We start from the raw sequence: 17,184 nt of genomic DNA on the forward strand, positions 1-17,184 counted from the left end.
CAGCATATTCAAAACTAAACCCTAACCTCAAGATAATACTCTTCCAAAGGCACGTGATCAATGGGAAAAAAAGGAAAACTTTTTATAACAGTTTATATAAATGCTTTTTCACTGGCAGTTCTACTTCTCCCCAAACCCCAGCAGTGGCTATCTTGTTACACACTGTAAAGGAAGTGAGAGGGACACTTACATATGTAGAGCTACACCTGGATGACAGCCCAGCTGATTTTCAAAGTGATCGCCGCCCATCTGCCGACAACAAATCGAGAGATGGGCGGCGATCACCTGAATCCGCCCAAATCGGCATAATCGAAAGCCGATTTTGGGCGACTTCAACTGCGTTCCGTCACGGGGCCAGCGAAAGTTGAAAGGGGTCGTGTTGGAATGGTAGCGAAGGCGGGACGGGGGCATGCGTTGAGATGGGCAGCTTCGCCTGATAATGGAAAAAAGAAAGCCGTCCGTCAGGAGAATTTGGTCCGTTTTATTTGAACCCTTTTTTTTTTAGGTCCAAGTCCCAAAAAAGTGCCCCAACTGACCAGATGACCACCGGAGGGAAGCGGGGATCACCTCCCCTTACTCCCCCAGTGGTCACCACCCCCTCCCACACACAAAAAAAAATCAGACACTTTTTGCCAGCCTGTATGCCAGCCTCAAATGTCATACCCAGCTCCCTGACAGCATTATGCAGGTCCCTGGAACGGTTTGTAGTGGGTGCAGTGCACTTGAGGCAGGTGGACCCAGGCCCATCCCCCCCTACCTGTTACATTTGTGCTGGTAAATGGGAGCCTCCCAAAACCCACTGTACCCACATGTAGGTGCCCCCCTTCACCCCTTAGGGCTATGGTAATAGTGTAGCGTTGTGGGCAGTGGGGGTTTGGGGAGGATTTGGGGGGCTCAGCACACAAGGGAAGGGTGCTATGCACCTGGAAGCTAATTTTGTTTTTTTTATTAAATTTTTAAAGTACCCACTAGGGTGCCCGGTTGGTGTCCTGGCATGTCAGGGGGCCAGTGCACTAGAAATGCTGGCTCCTCCCACGCCCAAATACCTTACATTTCGCTGGATTTGAGATGGCCGGCTCCGGTTTCCATTATGGCTGAAAATCAGAGTCGGCCATCTCATCTAACCCTGGCGAGCGATTTGGTCAGCGCCAAGCGTATTTCAAAAATACGCTTGGCTCCACCCCTTTGCGGAGCCGGCCCCGAAGATGGCCGCCCATCGATTTGGCCGGCGCCATTCGATTATGCCCCTCAGCGTGACCCACACTGCACAGGACAGAAAATGAGCTGCAGGCCAGTGCAACAGTATCAGATTATTTTTTTAAAGTGGTCCTCATGTTCTCTTAGAAGGATACTTGGGTGTATAGGAAGAAGAATGGCCAGAAGGAAAAAGGAGGTGACTGTACCTCTGGATATGTCTCTAATGAGACACCCCCTCCCCCCCTTTAGAGCACTGTGTTCAATTCTGGTGGAAGGGGACAGACAAAAGGGGTTAGACCCAGAAGTAATCTAAGGAAATACTTCTTTATAGAAAGGGTGGTGAATGCATGACATGGCCTCCAAGTGGAGATGGTGAAGACAAGGACTGTATCTGAATTCAAGGAAGCATAAAACAAGCACAGAGGATCTCTAATGGACAGTAGAGATTAGTAGTTGGTGTGCATGGACTGGATAGGTCATATGTTCTTAATCTGCTGTCATTTTCTTTGTTTCTACATGTTTTATTCTGTGTGTGCATGGGGGGGTGGGGGGTTGGGAGGTGTTACTTGAACATATTATGAAAAAACAAGGTTTTTCCTTAAAGTGTTTATGCATAATCCAGCTACTCAACCATCATTTGTGCTTTCCAGTGGCTCTCACCTTCAAAGCACCATGGATTCGATAATGAAAAGTTTCATTCCATTCTGGATCACTGGAATTGTAAATAACTTTGGTTTGGGATGTGATCGGAGATGCTGTTGGGAGACGCAGTGCCACATAACAGTCCGATTTGGATACTAACAGGAAGAAAGAAAGACGTTAAAGACCTGCCATCAACAATGCCATTCCTGCAGAAGCTCCTGCTATTCTTCATTGCAGTTTCTCACCTGGCCCTCTTTTCCTTCTTCCCACTTTCTCTTCTATTAAACACCAGCGGGCAGATGATCAGAAGCAAACATGGGCACTAGAGGCTATTAGCACCATAGTAGTGCCCATGTTTGCTACTACCCAATGATCAGAGCCCCCAATCGCATGAAACAAAGTGCTTGCGGGCTCTGACCACAAGTAGCATGCAAATGCATGCTAAACAGGTATTTTATTATTCCTCCCCAATAATCAGCAGGCAGTGCACCAAACATGGGTGCGTTGTCCACAGCAAACCCTACACCAGCTTGGAGCTGGCGTTAGGGTTTGCAGACCATTGGGGAGGAATGGTGAGTCCTGTCCAGCACGCATTTGCATGCAAGCAGGCCCCCCATTCCCAGTAAAAACTACCCCCCCACAGGAACCCCGACCCCCCACCTCAAGCCAGCAACACGGGGCTGTAGTTCCCCCGACCCAAGTTCACGGGGGGCTAGAGATCCGGTGGATCTCCAGCCCCCTAACCCCCCTCACACCCCCAAAATAAGTCCCCCAACTTGGTTGTGTAGTCACCCCCTTCCCCGCCCCCCCCGTACCTCATGTGACAGAGAAGGGATTAGTACACTCCCTCCTTGTCCAGTGCCGCCTTGAAAATGGTGGCACCCAGCCCTACCAGTGCATCCTGGAATGCATCCTTGGGCCACCAGGGATTTTATTTTGGGGTGTGAGAGGAAATTAGGGTGGCTGGAGATCCACTGGATCTCCAGCCCCCCATGAACTTGTCGGGGGAGGGGGTTGAGGGGACTGGAGCCCCTATGGCACTGGCTTGGGGATCGGGGTGGGGTTCGGGGGTGCCCTATTGCTGTCTTTGGATGTCAGGAGGACCAGTCTACTAAAAATGCTGGCTCCTCCTACATCCCAATGGCTTGACTTTGTGCGTTTTGAACATGGACGTGTTTTTTTTTTTCGAAAATGAACCAAAAAAAACCGTCCAAATCACATAACATCCAAAAAACAAAACGTCCAAATCACAAAACAGTATTTTCGAAAAAAAAGATAGATGTTTTTCTTTTTTGAAAATGACCTTCTTTTCCTATTTAGATTTTGGATGTTTTTTTTTTAAACGTTCAAAGTCAGACTTAGACGACATATCGAAAATGCCCCTCCAGGTGTGCAAAAAAAAACTGTCCCTACCCATTATTCTTTGAACTGGTGATTATGAGCTTGCGTAAGGTCACCCTGACATTTTATGTAACTGATCAGACCAATCTGAAGATAGAAATACTAGCAAAACCTCTTTCATTTATTTGTAGTTCTCATACCAAGGTGTCTCACAGTAAGAAAAATACAGGACAGTGAAAGAGCAGTATATAGATAGGAAGTGTGCCAAGAATTAATCATATATCAGGATATGCTATTTGGAAAAGAGAGGTTTACAAGGTAGGAGATTGTGTATCAGAGTAAATGGAATGGGAGGAGAGCTGTTTCAACAAGTAGGTTCTAGCAGTTGAAAAAACAAAATGAAAGGTTGTTTGCTCAGTGTGGAGATGGTAGGGAGAAGAGTGCATGAGTTTGGGTGAGGAGACCAGGCAAGTCTGCAAGGGTGAAGCAGAGCACTGAGCAAGGCCATGAATACATTTGTATACCATGGTCAAGGACAGATCACAGGAAGATAACCTACAGGGCATAGTAAGCTGAGAATAATGTGGGAAGCTGTAGAGTAGACCAGCAGCAGCATTTTGTAGAAACTAGAAAGCAACAAAGTGAAGAATCACAAACACCAGTGTGAAGTCAATTGATTTTTAAAAAAGGTTCCAGGGGAGATCCGGGAATTATAGACCAGTGACTCTGACGTCGGTGCCGGGCAAAATGGTACGGACTATTATAAGAACAAAATTGCAGAGCATATTCAAAAGCATGGATTAATGAGACAAAGCCAACATGGGTTTAGTGAAGGGAAATCTTTGAAGGGGTGTGAACAACATGTGGATAAAGGTGAGCCGGTTGATATTGTGTATCTGGATTTTCAAAAGGCGTTTGACAAAGTACCTCATAAAGACTCCAGAGGAAATTGGAGAGTCATGGGATAGGAGGTAGTGTCCTATTGTGGATTAAAGACTGGTTAAAAGATAGAAAACAGAGAGTAGGGTTAAATGGTGAGTATTCTCAATGGAGAAGGGTAGTCAGTGGGGTTCCCCAGGGGTCTGTGCTGGGACAGCTGCTTTTTAACATATTTATAAATGACCTGGAGATGGGGGTAACTAGTGAGGTAATTAAATTTGCTGACGACACAAAGTCATTCAAAGTAGTTAAATCGCGGGGAGGATTGTGAAAAATTACAAGAGGATCTTACAAGACTGGGCGTCTAAATGACAGATGACGTTTAATGTGTGCAAGTGCAAAGTGATGCATGTGGGAAAGAGGAACCCAAATTATAGCTACATAATGCAAGATTCCACGTTAGGAGTCACCGACCAAGAAAGAGATCTAGGTGTTGTTGTCGATGATACGTTGAAACCTTCTGCTCACTGTGCTGCTGCAGCTAAGAAAGCAAATAGAATGTTAGGTATTATTAGGAAAGGAATAGAAAACAAAAATAAGGATGTTATAATGCCTTTGTATCACACCATGGTGCAACCGCACCTTGAATATTGTGTTCAATTCTGGTCGCCACATGTCAAAAAAGATATAGTGGAATTAGAAAAGGTGCAGAGACGGGCGACGAAAATGATAACAGGGATGGGACGATTTCCCTATGAGGAAAGGCTAAAGCGGCTGGGGCTCTTCAGCTTGGAGAAAAGACGGCTGAGGGGAGATATGATAGAGGTCTATAAAATAATGAGTGGAGTGGAACGGGTAGACTTGAAGCGTCTGTTTACGCTTTCCAAAAATATTAGGACTAGGGGGCATGCGATGAAGCTACAAAGTAGTAAATTTAAAACGAATCGGCGAAAATCTTTCTTCACTCAACATGTAATTCAACTCTGGAATTCGTTGCCAGAGAATGTGGTAAAGGTGGTTAGCTTAACAGAGTTTTAAAAAGGTTTGGACGGTTTCCTAAAGGAAAAGTCCACAGACCATTATTAAATTGGACTTAGGGAAAATCCACTATTTCTGGGATAAGCAGCATAAAATGTTTTGTACTTTTTTGGGGATCTTGCCAGGTATTTGTGACCTGAATTGGCCACTGTTGGAAACAGGATGCTGGGCTTGATGGACCTTTGGTCTGTCCCAGTATGGCAACACTTATGTACTTATGCAGCAGTCCAGTGAGGAGAAATGAAAGCCATACAGCAAGATGCAGCAGAAGTCAAAAGTAAGGAAGAACAAACAGTGCGCGCGTCGGGCTGGTTCTACTAAGCATTATTCCCAGATTCAACAACTGGAATAAACTTTAGTTTGACCCCTTATGTTAACTAAAAATAAGAGGGAAATGACATACTCTCTTCTAAAATACAAGCATAAGGATTTTGGTAATGTATTCAGAAAGGAAGGGACAAACTGTGGTGATGTACTGAGAAAGAAATTACAGGTTTTAGCAATCTGTTGGATATGTGCAGACAAAGAAAAAAGAAGCCAAAGATTAAGGTTATGAGCTGAGGAGAGATGAAGGATGACAGTGTTATCCAGAAAAACAGAAAATGGGGAAAGAGGAGAGGTACGTTTAAGGTGAAAAATAAGAAACTCTGTGTCTTAGCCATATTCCATTTCATATGATGGTGGGACATCCATTAATTCTTCCCTCTGCCCCAGAATCTCCCATACTTTCATGTCAAAGGTGACACTGTCATTAAGGTGCACTCAACCTCTGCCTTCTCGTTTCACCTCCAGTTACTTTTAAGGCATTGTCTTTATCTGCCTCACAATTAGTTAAAAATAAATGGTAAATGTAGTCTTTTTCTGATAAAATTTAGCAAACTTTCGTAAGGCTGAGTACTAACAGGCTCATATGTTCTGATTTTAGCACTAATATGCCTCAATTTAGTTTGAGTTTGTTTGTTTTCCTTTGCTTCAAAGTGGAACATTAATTAAAAAGAAGGGCAAAGTGATAAGCTATGCAGGTGCTGGAACAGATGCACTGTTAAAGACATACTGAATTAACTGTCTGTTCAGATGTTCACATAAATATATGAATTATTTGCCATTTAAGAACACAGCGACATGGCCTAATTACCAGCTTGGCTCTCAAGCAACAGCACAATTAATAACTTACACAGGTCTGTAGTCCTGATGTTCCTGGCTCTCAGGATTTTCACACTCAGATTGTAGTAGGGGTGTGTCTCCCACTGAAAAACAAAAATCTGGTAGATAAAATCTGTTGTGCCGTCCCCCCCCCTCCTCTGACACTGGCACAACAAACCAAAGGCGCAGAACAGTCAAGAGTGGTTACTCAACATTTTTTTTTATGTATTCCTGGAATTTCTCCACATACATACCTTTGAAACAAGAGTTGAAAAACCAGATCTGACTCAACTAATTCTGATAACCTGGAGCTAGGTAGTGACCCTAAAATGGCCGGAGTGTTTCATGTTTTTATTGTAATCTTCAACTGAGCGTATTCTGCTACAATAGAAACAAGGGACCCTTTTACTCAAATGCAGTATGGTTTTGCAGTTTCTATGTGGTTACTGCCCAAATTACTATGTGGTAACTGCAAAGCCTCAGCATTAAGGACTCAATTCAATAAATAGTGCCCAAATTTCAGTGCACATAAAAATTAGCTTTAAGCCCTATTCAATAAACAGTGTTCAGAGTTGGGCACCAGTTTTTACACCAAATCTAGTGTAAATTCTCCCTGATTTTTATAAAGCTGCACACAAATTCCAGGAACACCCCCGATCCGCCCGTGCCCCCCCCTTTCAGATCAGCACATAAAATTTACATGCAGATCCCAGAGCCTGAAGATGTGCACATAAATTTTAATTAATGTCAATTAGTGCTGATTAATGCCACTTAGCAATGATTAATACCAATTAAACTGCACATGCAAATTGGGAACGTGCCCAAATTTGCATGGGCAATTTTGAGTGCCATATATAGAATTAGTGGCCCTTTAAAAACTCAGTTTAAAATGCTCAGCCACCATCTTGATGACATAAGGTAGGCTGTCGGCATGTATGGCAGGCGTAAAAAATTGGTGAGATTAAATATTACTTTTAATCGTTTGTATATCCATAATGCTGATACAAGTTTGACATATTTTTTGTCTTTCTTAGAGGGTAATCCTTGAAAAAGTCATTCCTAGGCGAAACATGTAGCATGATGCTGGATACCAGAACCCACAGCCGACATTGTTTCAACTAAAGTTAAAGCAAAGCCTAAGTACATTAATGATTTTGGGATATATGTAGATGTTTGAAAATTTTCATAGACTAAAAATTAAAATAAATTGGAATAATAGGGGACCAGTGACGAATTTGGACAAGTCTTTAGCGGCACTGAAATCTTTTGTCCACTAGACCCCCATACTGAGGTTCCTTTATATTTTGATTTATAAGTTTACTGAACGGTGGAGAAGTATTCCTTAGATACAAACAGTGCTTGACATAGAAAATAGTGATACATCACATTGTTTGTGAAACAGGGGCGTAGCCAGACACCCAATTTTGGGTGGGCCTGGGCCCAAGATGAGTGGGCAGAAGATCCCCGCCCCATCCGACAGGTGATTTGGTCTCTCCTTCTCTCACCTGCATGCCATACGGTCTCTCAAACATCCCCCTCTCCCGCATACCTTTTAAATAGCAGATTTTCACCAGCAGCAACCAGCAACTAATACACTTCTCATGTTGGCCCCACAGCCTTCCCACTAACGCAACTTCCTGTTTCTGCATAGGCAGGAATACAACAGAGGGAAGGCTGTGGGGCCGGTGCGAGTAGTATGTATCCGTCACTGCTTGCTGCAGGTGAAGATATGCAGGAGGAAAGTTGTTGGGAGTTTTCAGCTGGTGGGGCTTGGAAATCCCTGCCAGCCACATCAGAAGTGTCCTGCTACTGGGTGGGCCTGAGCTCACCCAGGCCCACCCTTGGCTATGGCACTGTTGTGAAATATAGTTTAATTCTGCAGTTGGTGGGACTAACGTTAAAATACATAGAATTAGGGCATAAGTGTTGAGGATATGTCTGGCATCTGCCCATGAAGTTATTGCCGAAAAAATATATTAGGGGGCCCTTTTACCAAGCTGCAGTAAAAAGGGCCCTGAAGTAGAAGACAGTGGCTGTTTTTGCCACACGTCAGGGCCCTTTTTACCACAGCGGGTAAAAAGCCCCAAAAACCCCCCACATGGCCATTGAGGTGGCAGTAAGAGCTCCTGCCCTACCCCGGCAGTAACCCCCTGCGGTATTTTTTTTAATCCAGCAACACCGGACATGGCGTGCACTGGACGCGGAACTACCACCAGCGGCCGCATTGGGCTGGCGGTAGTCTGGGTTGTCATGTGGCAACCCTTTAGTAAAAGGGCCCCTAAGTGCATGACAGATAACACAGATACATTTAACGCCACCATGTTCATTCCCTGTCTTATTCCATGCTATGCAGTTAACACAGGAATTAGCAAAGGCTAAGGAGGTAATTCGATAAAGAGGGCAACAACTTTTAGGCGCAAAGAATGAACATAGGAACATAAGCATTGCCATACTGGGCCAGTATCCTAACAGTGGCTCATCCAGGTCACATGTATCTGGCAAAATCCCAAAAGAGTAAAAACAGATCTTATGCTGCTTATCCCAGGAATAAGTAGTGGATTTTCTTGTCTACTTTAATAATGTCTTATGGACTTTTCTTATAGGAATTTGTCCAAACCCTGAAAGGTAACTTTAAAACCATACAAGAACGTAAGACCTTTGAAGTCAGAATGATTGAATATTTTAACACCCAACAGAAAGGACTTAACAAGGATCTGGGGTTCCTAGCCCAATATAAACCATAAAGCTGTATTTCTCTGTTGATCACCCCTCACCTATCCACACCCATCCTGTTAGAATATCAATGATATGCTTTGATGTCCCCATGCATACCTCCTACCCACCCCCATCCTCCCACCCTGTCAGACTGTCATAGTAATGCTTGAATGTTTTCACTTATACACACTCTCAGCTAGCACATTTGCTTATTTCAAATCTGACGAAGAAGGGCAACCTTCGAAAGCTAATCAAGAAATGTATTAAGTTATGTCCAATAAAAAAGATATCATCTTATTTTCTTTTCCATGTTTTATTTTGTTTGATTTCTATTGATATTCCAAACCCTTTTAAAACCCTGCTAAGCTAACTGCTTTTATCACATTCTCTGACAATGAATTCCAGAGTTTAATAATAACACGCTGAGTGAATAAATACTTTCTCTGATTTGTTTTAAATTTACTACTTAGTAACTTCATTGCATGCTTCCTGGTTCTTGTATTTTTGGAAAGCATAAACAAGCGATTCACGTCTACCTGTTCCACTCCACTTCTAGCACATCTCCCCTTTATTAGCCGGTGCTGCACAGTGAGCAAAAGGTTTCCGCGTATCACCAATGACGATACATGAGGAAGAGAGAACCCTGCCTATGTCCCGTCTAAGCTCTGCCCCTGTATACCCCTCCTTGTAAATGCATGTTATGTAAGTTAAGAAGGTATTTGCAGAACAGTGCTTAGGCGCCCTGCTAGCAGTTACACAGATATGTGCACACTCATATGCACATAAATGCTAGTATTTTAAACATTCCAAATCAAGTGAGGCACCTTCAGTTTAATACTGGATGATCAGAACTACAATCTAGGATGTCTAATATACTTCATAGACCACCCTATGTTCCAGAGAAAATCAATACCAATGGAGGGTTGGCCAGTGAACCTCAGTGGTAAAGCACTGTATTAACCTCCTTATATACAGTGGCTTATATGTTCCAATCTTCACTGGTTCCATAAGTTTACCTGGCTAATAAGTGGTAATGGAGTTGTCCTTCGTAATATATAAATGAGTAAACTTTTATTACATCTGACCCCCTGTGACAAATCTATTTATCTTAGCAGAAAAACACTGGAATCCTGCAAAAGGAAACCTATATACAGTGCTCCAAATCACTGGATATGTGCTAAACTACATGAAGAAATTACACAAGATGGCTTTTGTATAAGAAACTGTGCTTCATACATATGCAATCCAGAGCCTATCCTTATCCCTGAAAACTAACCAATGAAAGTGCTCTGTTATATGAAATTTGTCCTGCAAGAAGAATGCTGCTTTGCAGTTCTTGTATTTGCTCTATATATTCCTTTTAAATTCCCTCCAGATATGTCTAACAAAAATATACCTTCCCATAATTTTTGTACTTAAATTAGTTGATGTGGTGTACTTAAACTACGGGTATTTCCCAAAGCATTAATAACCCCTTCACAGAGGGCAAAAAGAACCAGAAGAGTCTCTCTCAACACAATAGCCACGTAGGATTTTTTTTTTTAGTTCCACAGCTGACTGTGCCTTGCTTCTCTGTAAAATGAGATCTCTCTTTCGGCTCACTGCATATCAGTGTTTCTATTTTTATTAAACTATGTTCTCCACTTAAGCCAAACAAACGGCAAGAGTACAGTATTTTCAGAATACCGACATCCAGGAAGTATGTATATATGCCGTGCCCAACCTTTGACATATTGAGTAAGAGTTCCCTGAATCCCAGAGCCTTTACAGCTCTTTTATGAATGGTGACAAAAGTACAAATCTATTTTGTAGAAAGAAAGAAGGCGGGTTATGGTTGCATAAACGCATTCTCATGGGTGACATTGATTTCCTTTCCACTATAGAAAGTCAACATAATGGCATAGGTACGTATGTCCTTCCCTGGCTGGCCACACTTTACTTTGCTGAAAGGGCAAATGATTGACAGTCACCTGCTCTCCCTCTTCCTCGCCTTTCTTAACTACGTAGCACAATGCTGGTAGCCGAAAGAGAAACGACCTCCTCCCCCACCACCCCGCGCGAGCCCTTGGTGGGAGGGGTCTTCGCGCTGTCAGTGCTGCACGCGCCCCCCCCCCCCCTTCTCGCATTTACCTAGGTGAGGAGAGACGACCTCCTCCCCCACCACCCTGCGTGAGCCCTTGGTGGGAGGGGTCTTCGCGCTGTCAGTGCTGCTGCACGCGCCCCCCTTCTCGCACTTACCTTCCAGGTGAGGAGCCGCCGGTTAGTACCTGCTGCCTTTTTGCGCTCTTTTTTGTGCTGAAAGAGCATCGCGGCCAACACAGGCAGTGCTCGAGGATAGGAGAACATTCTACCGAGCATGAGGGCAGCGCTCCCGGTCCCAGCGCGCCTACTTTCACTGACCCGTAAACCGGGGTGTTTGCGTCAACTTAGCTCCCGTCTAGTTCACATTCACAGTGGAGTCCTCCTGCGTGAGCTGTGTGTGTCCCCGCCAATGAGGTTTCATAGACAGGAGTGGAAGTGAGCCTATCTAGCTAGTCCACAGCAAGCAAGGAAGCCAATGAGGTTAATCTCTGTTTCCACCCCTAGCGCAGCCGTAATCTCTAGTACACTCAAAACAAAGCAAGCAAGCAACCCTATGACCTTTTGCATCCACGTTATCGTTCTTTAATGTTTGTCTGTTTGTAACAAGTCTAAAGCTGTTTCAGTGGGAGAGGCACAAAGGTGAAGGACAAAATATATACATATTTTTACAGTTTTTTTTAGTTTATTTGAAAGCTTCCCAGATGTAGATATAAATGTCATTAAATAACAATTGAATATAACTAAAACAGCTTAAAAATTATTATAGCTGGTAGAAACAGCAATTTTAAACTCAGTATTTTGTGCTCATTTTTCTACACTAAAATCTAAATAAATGCACTGTATACAATACAGATGGCCAGATTTCAGTGAGAATATCCTATTTCCTGATGGGTTCATCTTAACTATTGTAATCTGGATTGGGAAGCCTGGGGCTATAAAGATGATGGAATATATTGAAATTAAATGGAAATAAAATTAAACTCTCTGTTCATTGGGACACATGGAGTAGCAAATCTCCTGGACTGGTTGGTATTCATCCTAGAGTACTGATAGAACTGAAAAATGAGCTTGCGGAGCTACTGCTAGTGATATGCAATTTATCCTTAAAATCGAGCGTGGTACCGGAAGATTGGAGGGTGGCCAATGTAACACCCATTTTTTAAAAAGGTTCCAGGGGAGATCCGGGAAATTATAGACCGGTAAGTATGACGTCGGTGCCGGGGAAAATGGTAGAGGCTATTATTAAAAACAAAATTGCAGAGCACATCCGAGGACATGGATTACTGAGACTGAGTCAGCACGGCTTTTGTGTGGGGAAATCTTGCCTGACCAATTTACTTCAATTCTTTGAAGGAGTAAACAAACGTGGACAAAGGGGAGCTGGTTGATATTGTGTATCTGGATTTTCAAAAGGCGTTTGACAAGGTACCTCATGAAAAGCTACAGAGGAAATTGGAGGGTCATAGCATAGGAGGAAAAGTCCTATTGTGGATTAAAGACTGGTTGAAGGATAGGAAACAGAGAGTGGGGTTAAAAAGGCAGTATTCACAATGGAGAAGGGTAGTTAGTGGGGTTCCTCAGGGGTCTGTGCTAGGATCGCTGCTTTTTAATATATTTATAAATGATTTAGAGATGGGAGTAACTAGCGAGGTAATTAAATTTGCTGATGACAAAGTTATTCAAAGTCGTTAACTCGTGACAGGATTGTGAAAAATTACAGAAGGACCTTACGAGACTGGGAGAATGGGCGGCTAAATGGCAGATGACGTTTAATGTGAGCAAGTGCAATGTGATGCATGTGGGAAAAAAGAACCCGAATTATAGCTACGTCATGTTAGGAGTTACGGACCAAGAAAGGGATCTGGGTGTCATCGTCGATAATACACTGAAACTTTCTGCTCAGTGTGCTGCTGCGGCTCGGAAAGCGAATAGAATGTTGGGTATTATTAGGAAAGGTATGGAAAACAGGTGTGGGGATGTTATAATGCCATTATATCGCTCCATGGTGCGACCACACCTTGAGAATTGTGTTCAATTCTGGTCGCCGCATCTCAAGAAAGATATAGTGGAATTGGAAAAGGTGCCGCGAAGGGCGATGAAAATGATAGCGGGGATGGGACGACTTCCCTATGAAGAAAGACTAAGGAGGCTAGGGCTTTTCAGCTTGGAGAAAAGATGGCTGAGGGGAGACATGATAGAGGTATATAAAATGAGTGGAGTGGAACAGGTGGATGTGAAGCGTCTGTTCACGCTTTCCAAAATACTAGTACTAGGGGGCATGCGATAAAACTACAGTGTAGTAAATTTAAAACAAATCGGAGAAAATGTTTCTTCACCCAACGTGTAATTAAACTCTGGAATTCGTTTCCGGAGAATGTGGTGAAGGCGGTTAGCTTGGCAGAGTTTAAAAGGGGGTTAGACGGTTTCCTAAAGGACAAGTCCATAAACCACTACTAAATGGACTTGGGAAAAATCCACAATTCCGGGAATAACGTATAGAATGTTTGTTTGGGAAGCTTGCCGGGTGCCCTTGGCCTGGATTTGCCGCTGTCGTGGACAGGATGCTGGGCTCGATGGACCCTTGGTCTTTTCCCAGTGTGGCATTACTTATGTATTTATGAATCACATCTTCATCTGTTTTGTAGAAATTTACCTTGTAGATACACAAATGAATTATTCTGTTTTGAACATGTTGCAGGGGCAAGTGGTTTTGTAAGTCAAAATAAAAACATTTTGTTTCATGCAGATCTCTTTTGTTTAAACATAACTAAATAGGTTCAGTGCCCCTAATGCAGTGCATTGGTTTTCTTATATTTTGTTCCTTTTGATGACTTATATTGTGCCAAAACTGAAAACTCTGATCTATAATAAAAGGAGCTCATTGTCAACACTATTCACCCTAAAAGGTTGTTTTGTGGCTGTACATAAGGAATTGTTTTTAGGCCCCTTGTACCCTTCCCAAATTAGCATATACCAGCCATCCACAATTTGGGAGGATAAAAGAAACCAAGGCTACATGCATATGAGAAAGTATATTTTTTATTTGCTTACCAAGTACAGATACAAGTAATAGTTTCTCATGAGAGATCAATACAGTTACTTAAAGAGATGTTCACTGTCTCATCTCTGAAATACTGTTCTGATTCTGCAGCTTATAGCATTTGTTTCAGACAATGATTTTCATGACTCTTTCTCTGCAAATTATCCTTCTCACAGATTATTATCTGGTTCCCTTAAGCTGCTAGACAACATTCTTCTGTTGTTTATACTAGATTCTTTCCCAAGCCTGCCTTGCCCATAAGGGTATCATAATAGATCATAAATACCAGAGATCATAAATTCCACAGACTTATCAATCTCTGGCCTTTTGACCCATTCCATAGTGCATGACTGTGCTCATAATTCTACATCTCTCCCCTTGAAGGCCTTGAAAATAAGGGCTTCACTTATATTAGGTTGTGACCCTGGTGTTACAGAAAACATAAACCACGGCCTAGTCCTGCACCTAGGACCTGTGTCTCGCCTTTATTTCGTTAACTTATTCTACATATTCTGTGTAAGTGCCCCAGCTGCAGGCTGGCTTAGGCTGCAGGCCACTCAGGCTCCCTCAGCAGGATGAGAATCCTGTTCCTGTCTTACCCATCATTGCCATATGACCTCATGAGCACTAAAGGGCGATTTCAATTTCCTGCATAAGTGTCTAGATCTTAGTTACCTTGTTAAGATTATAGAGTAGGTGTGAGTCACAATTCATGCCAACTCTATTACATAGGCTATATATGACAGGTATTGGGCTATGTGTAACAAGACAAGGTGGTTATAGTGAGATATATATTGTCCTTTTTTTAACCTTCCCTGGGCCTTATGTTACTTACAATGCCTTCCCATCTAAATAATCCTAAAGGAGGACCATAATGCAGAAAAATAAACCACAAAAAATTTAAGCATTGTCTTCAACATTTTAAATCTCTGCGTTAATATGTAGTCTTTCATATAGAACATATTCATGTCCTATAGGTTCTTTCTCACTTAAAGCAGTTTCAATTAATTGTTGCACTAAACTCCTAATACAGGGTATTACACAACAGCCAAAAAGTACAAATACAGCAATAACAATTACCGTTGTGGTTAAACTAGATACTATAAAAGTTTTCCGTTTCCCAAACTTATTGTCCATCCACCCTATCCAGGTGGTATCTACACCAGAATTCTCAGTAAATTCATGTGGCATCTAATTGAGCAGCAACACCTTTAACTGTATCTCGAGTATAATTAATGAAGCGCTGTTGATTATAATAAATGTAATTAATCCAATCAACATTCTTGTTAATAGTGGACCACCAAAATAAAGAGAACTCAAAACCTGCAGCAATTTGGTTGCGGGCCTTCAATTCATCTGGCACCCTCCTTGGTACACTTATAGAGTCAATATAAATTCTATCATCAAAGGAACCAGGGATTTCTTGCTTCTTTCTAGAAAAAACTGGATTATCGACTGATTGGGTTGCTATTGTAAGTGGAATCACTATTGGACTAGACCACATTTGCCCTGCCAGTTGGTGGGTAGTGTTGAGTATAAGGTTTTGGTTCCACAATACCACCATATGTCCGCCCAAGGATGAGAAAAGTCAGAAAAAGTCAAGGTCAATGGTAGAGGTTAAGTTAGAGTTACATAGTGAAAGATTACCAACTGAGTAAGGATTCAGGATTTTTTTTTCTTAGGTTAGACAGATCCCAAAAATTGTCCCAGGGACTGGTGATCTGAATACCAGGGGTTTTTTCGCTCCCTTGGGTAAATCGGGGAACAGTAGACTGAGGGAAAGGCAGATAGTTTTACTGGAACCCTGAAGCAGTTTTAACATGCACATGGTTCCAGTGTAATCATTTACAAAATTTAAGGCAAAAGGGACTGCCTGAGGCTCAGGGTGAGAAGCAGAACAAACATAGCAATCAGATACATTTAAACTCCGGATAGTATACCGAATCCAATCTAACCACACATTAGCTTCTCCGAAACCAGTCTCAAGAACAAAAGTTTCCCTAAGGCTGGTTACATTGAGGAGCTTAATGGGAATTTTTGCTTCTGAAATTTGAGGTAGTAAGGGATTAAGTGAACCAGTATTGGATATTTGAGGGTAAGTGACCATCACACGAAAGCGACCAACAGGATCCGTGTTGGTGGCTTCTATTCCAATACCGAAGGTGCGATTAATCCCTTCATATGCCCATTTAAAGGTAATAACTACGGGGTTACATTTCCCCTCTTCACAAGTTGTACAGTCTACTGGTTGTCGGACAAAGGTTATATTATGACATAAGGGATTATTCCAAGCCAATTGGTATTTTTTTTTTTTAGGATAGTTGTGTCCAGTATACCACCATACATTAGCCCAATTAAAACAAGGGTATGCATGATGACTCATTTCAATATAAGTACACAAATAAACATGATATTGACAATACCATCATTGCCAGTCTAAAGATCCACAATTGGCTATGTTACAAACATCCAATTGTAATGTGACTATCTTATCAGTTAAATTTAACTTTATTGTGGTCTTGACCGGATATCTTCCCAGAGCGTAGTATCTATCCACGTCTTGGGAATCTAAGTTGTTATTGCCAAAAAAAGTCCTGAAGATTGAAGACGTGTACTGATAGAAGTAAAAGTAAGAATAATGGAAAGCCAATAGATGGTATACATATTAATGGTTATGCTAAACAAAAATAATACAGTTCCTTTCTAATAACAGTAATATTATGGCTAATAGGAAGGTGAAGGTTAATAATAAATCCTATAACAGTGAGTCCCTAATCATAAACAGAAAGAAAAATTAACAACAAATAATACAATGTGAACAATTAACAAAAGATAATACAATGTTTTTCTAGCAATATTAATACTAGCGCAAACACAGCTATGCCCACAAACAGTAGTTCCCAGATAGTAAACTTAAGAATCTGTGGCTCCAGGCACTGTTGTTTCAGGGTTGGGGGCTGCATGTGGCAAGGATGTCTGTGTAGGAGACTGGTTGTCAGCTGAGTCAGAACTGTCCCTAGTCATGCATCCAAAGTTTATATAATCCTTTCAAGAAAGTCAATTAATCATTTAACTTATTAGTGGAACATAACCACAGAGACATGGTA

The 17,184-nt window shown here is 42.2% G+C and overlaps 1 protein-coding gene across 1 annotated transcript in view; it reads right to left on the reverse strand.

Annotated features, from left to right (window-relative positions):
- Positions 1 to 11,489, reverse strand: part of PLA2G4F (phospholipase A2 group IVF) — a 126,024-nt gene extending 114,535 nt beyond the window's left edge. The window contains exons 1-3 of the mRNA XM_030214754.1: positions 11,194 to 11,489; positions 6,272 to 6,344; positions 1,858 to 1,994 (exon numbers count right to left, since the gene is read on the reverse strand). Coding sequence (XP_030070614.1) covers positions 1,858 to 1,994; positions 6,272 to 6,344; positions 11,194 to 11,313 — 330 coding nt within the window. The 5' untranslated portion in view covers positions 11,314 to 11,489. The remainder of the gene's footprint in view (positions 1 to 1,857; positions 1,995 to 6,271; positions 6,345 to 11,193) is intronic.
- Positions 11,490 to 17,184: the final 5,695 nt, after the last annotated feature.

This window comes from Microcaecilia unicolor, chromosome 9 (genome assembly GCF_901765095.1).
Source record: "Microcaecilia unicolor chromosome 9, aMicUni1.1, whole genome shotgun sequence".
In the NCBI taxonomy this organism is placed as follows: domain Eukaryota; kingdom Metazoa; phylum Chordata; class Amphibia; order Gymnophiona; family Siphonopidae; genus Microcaecilia; species Microcaecilia unicolor.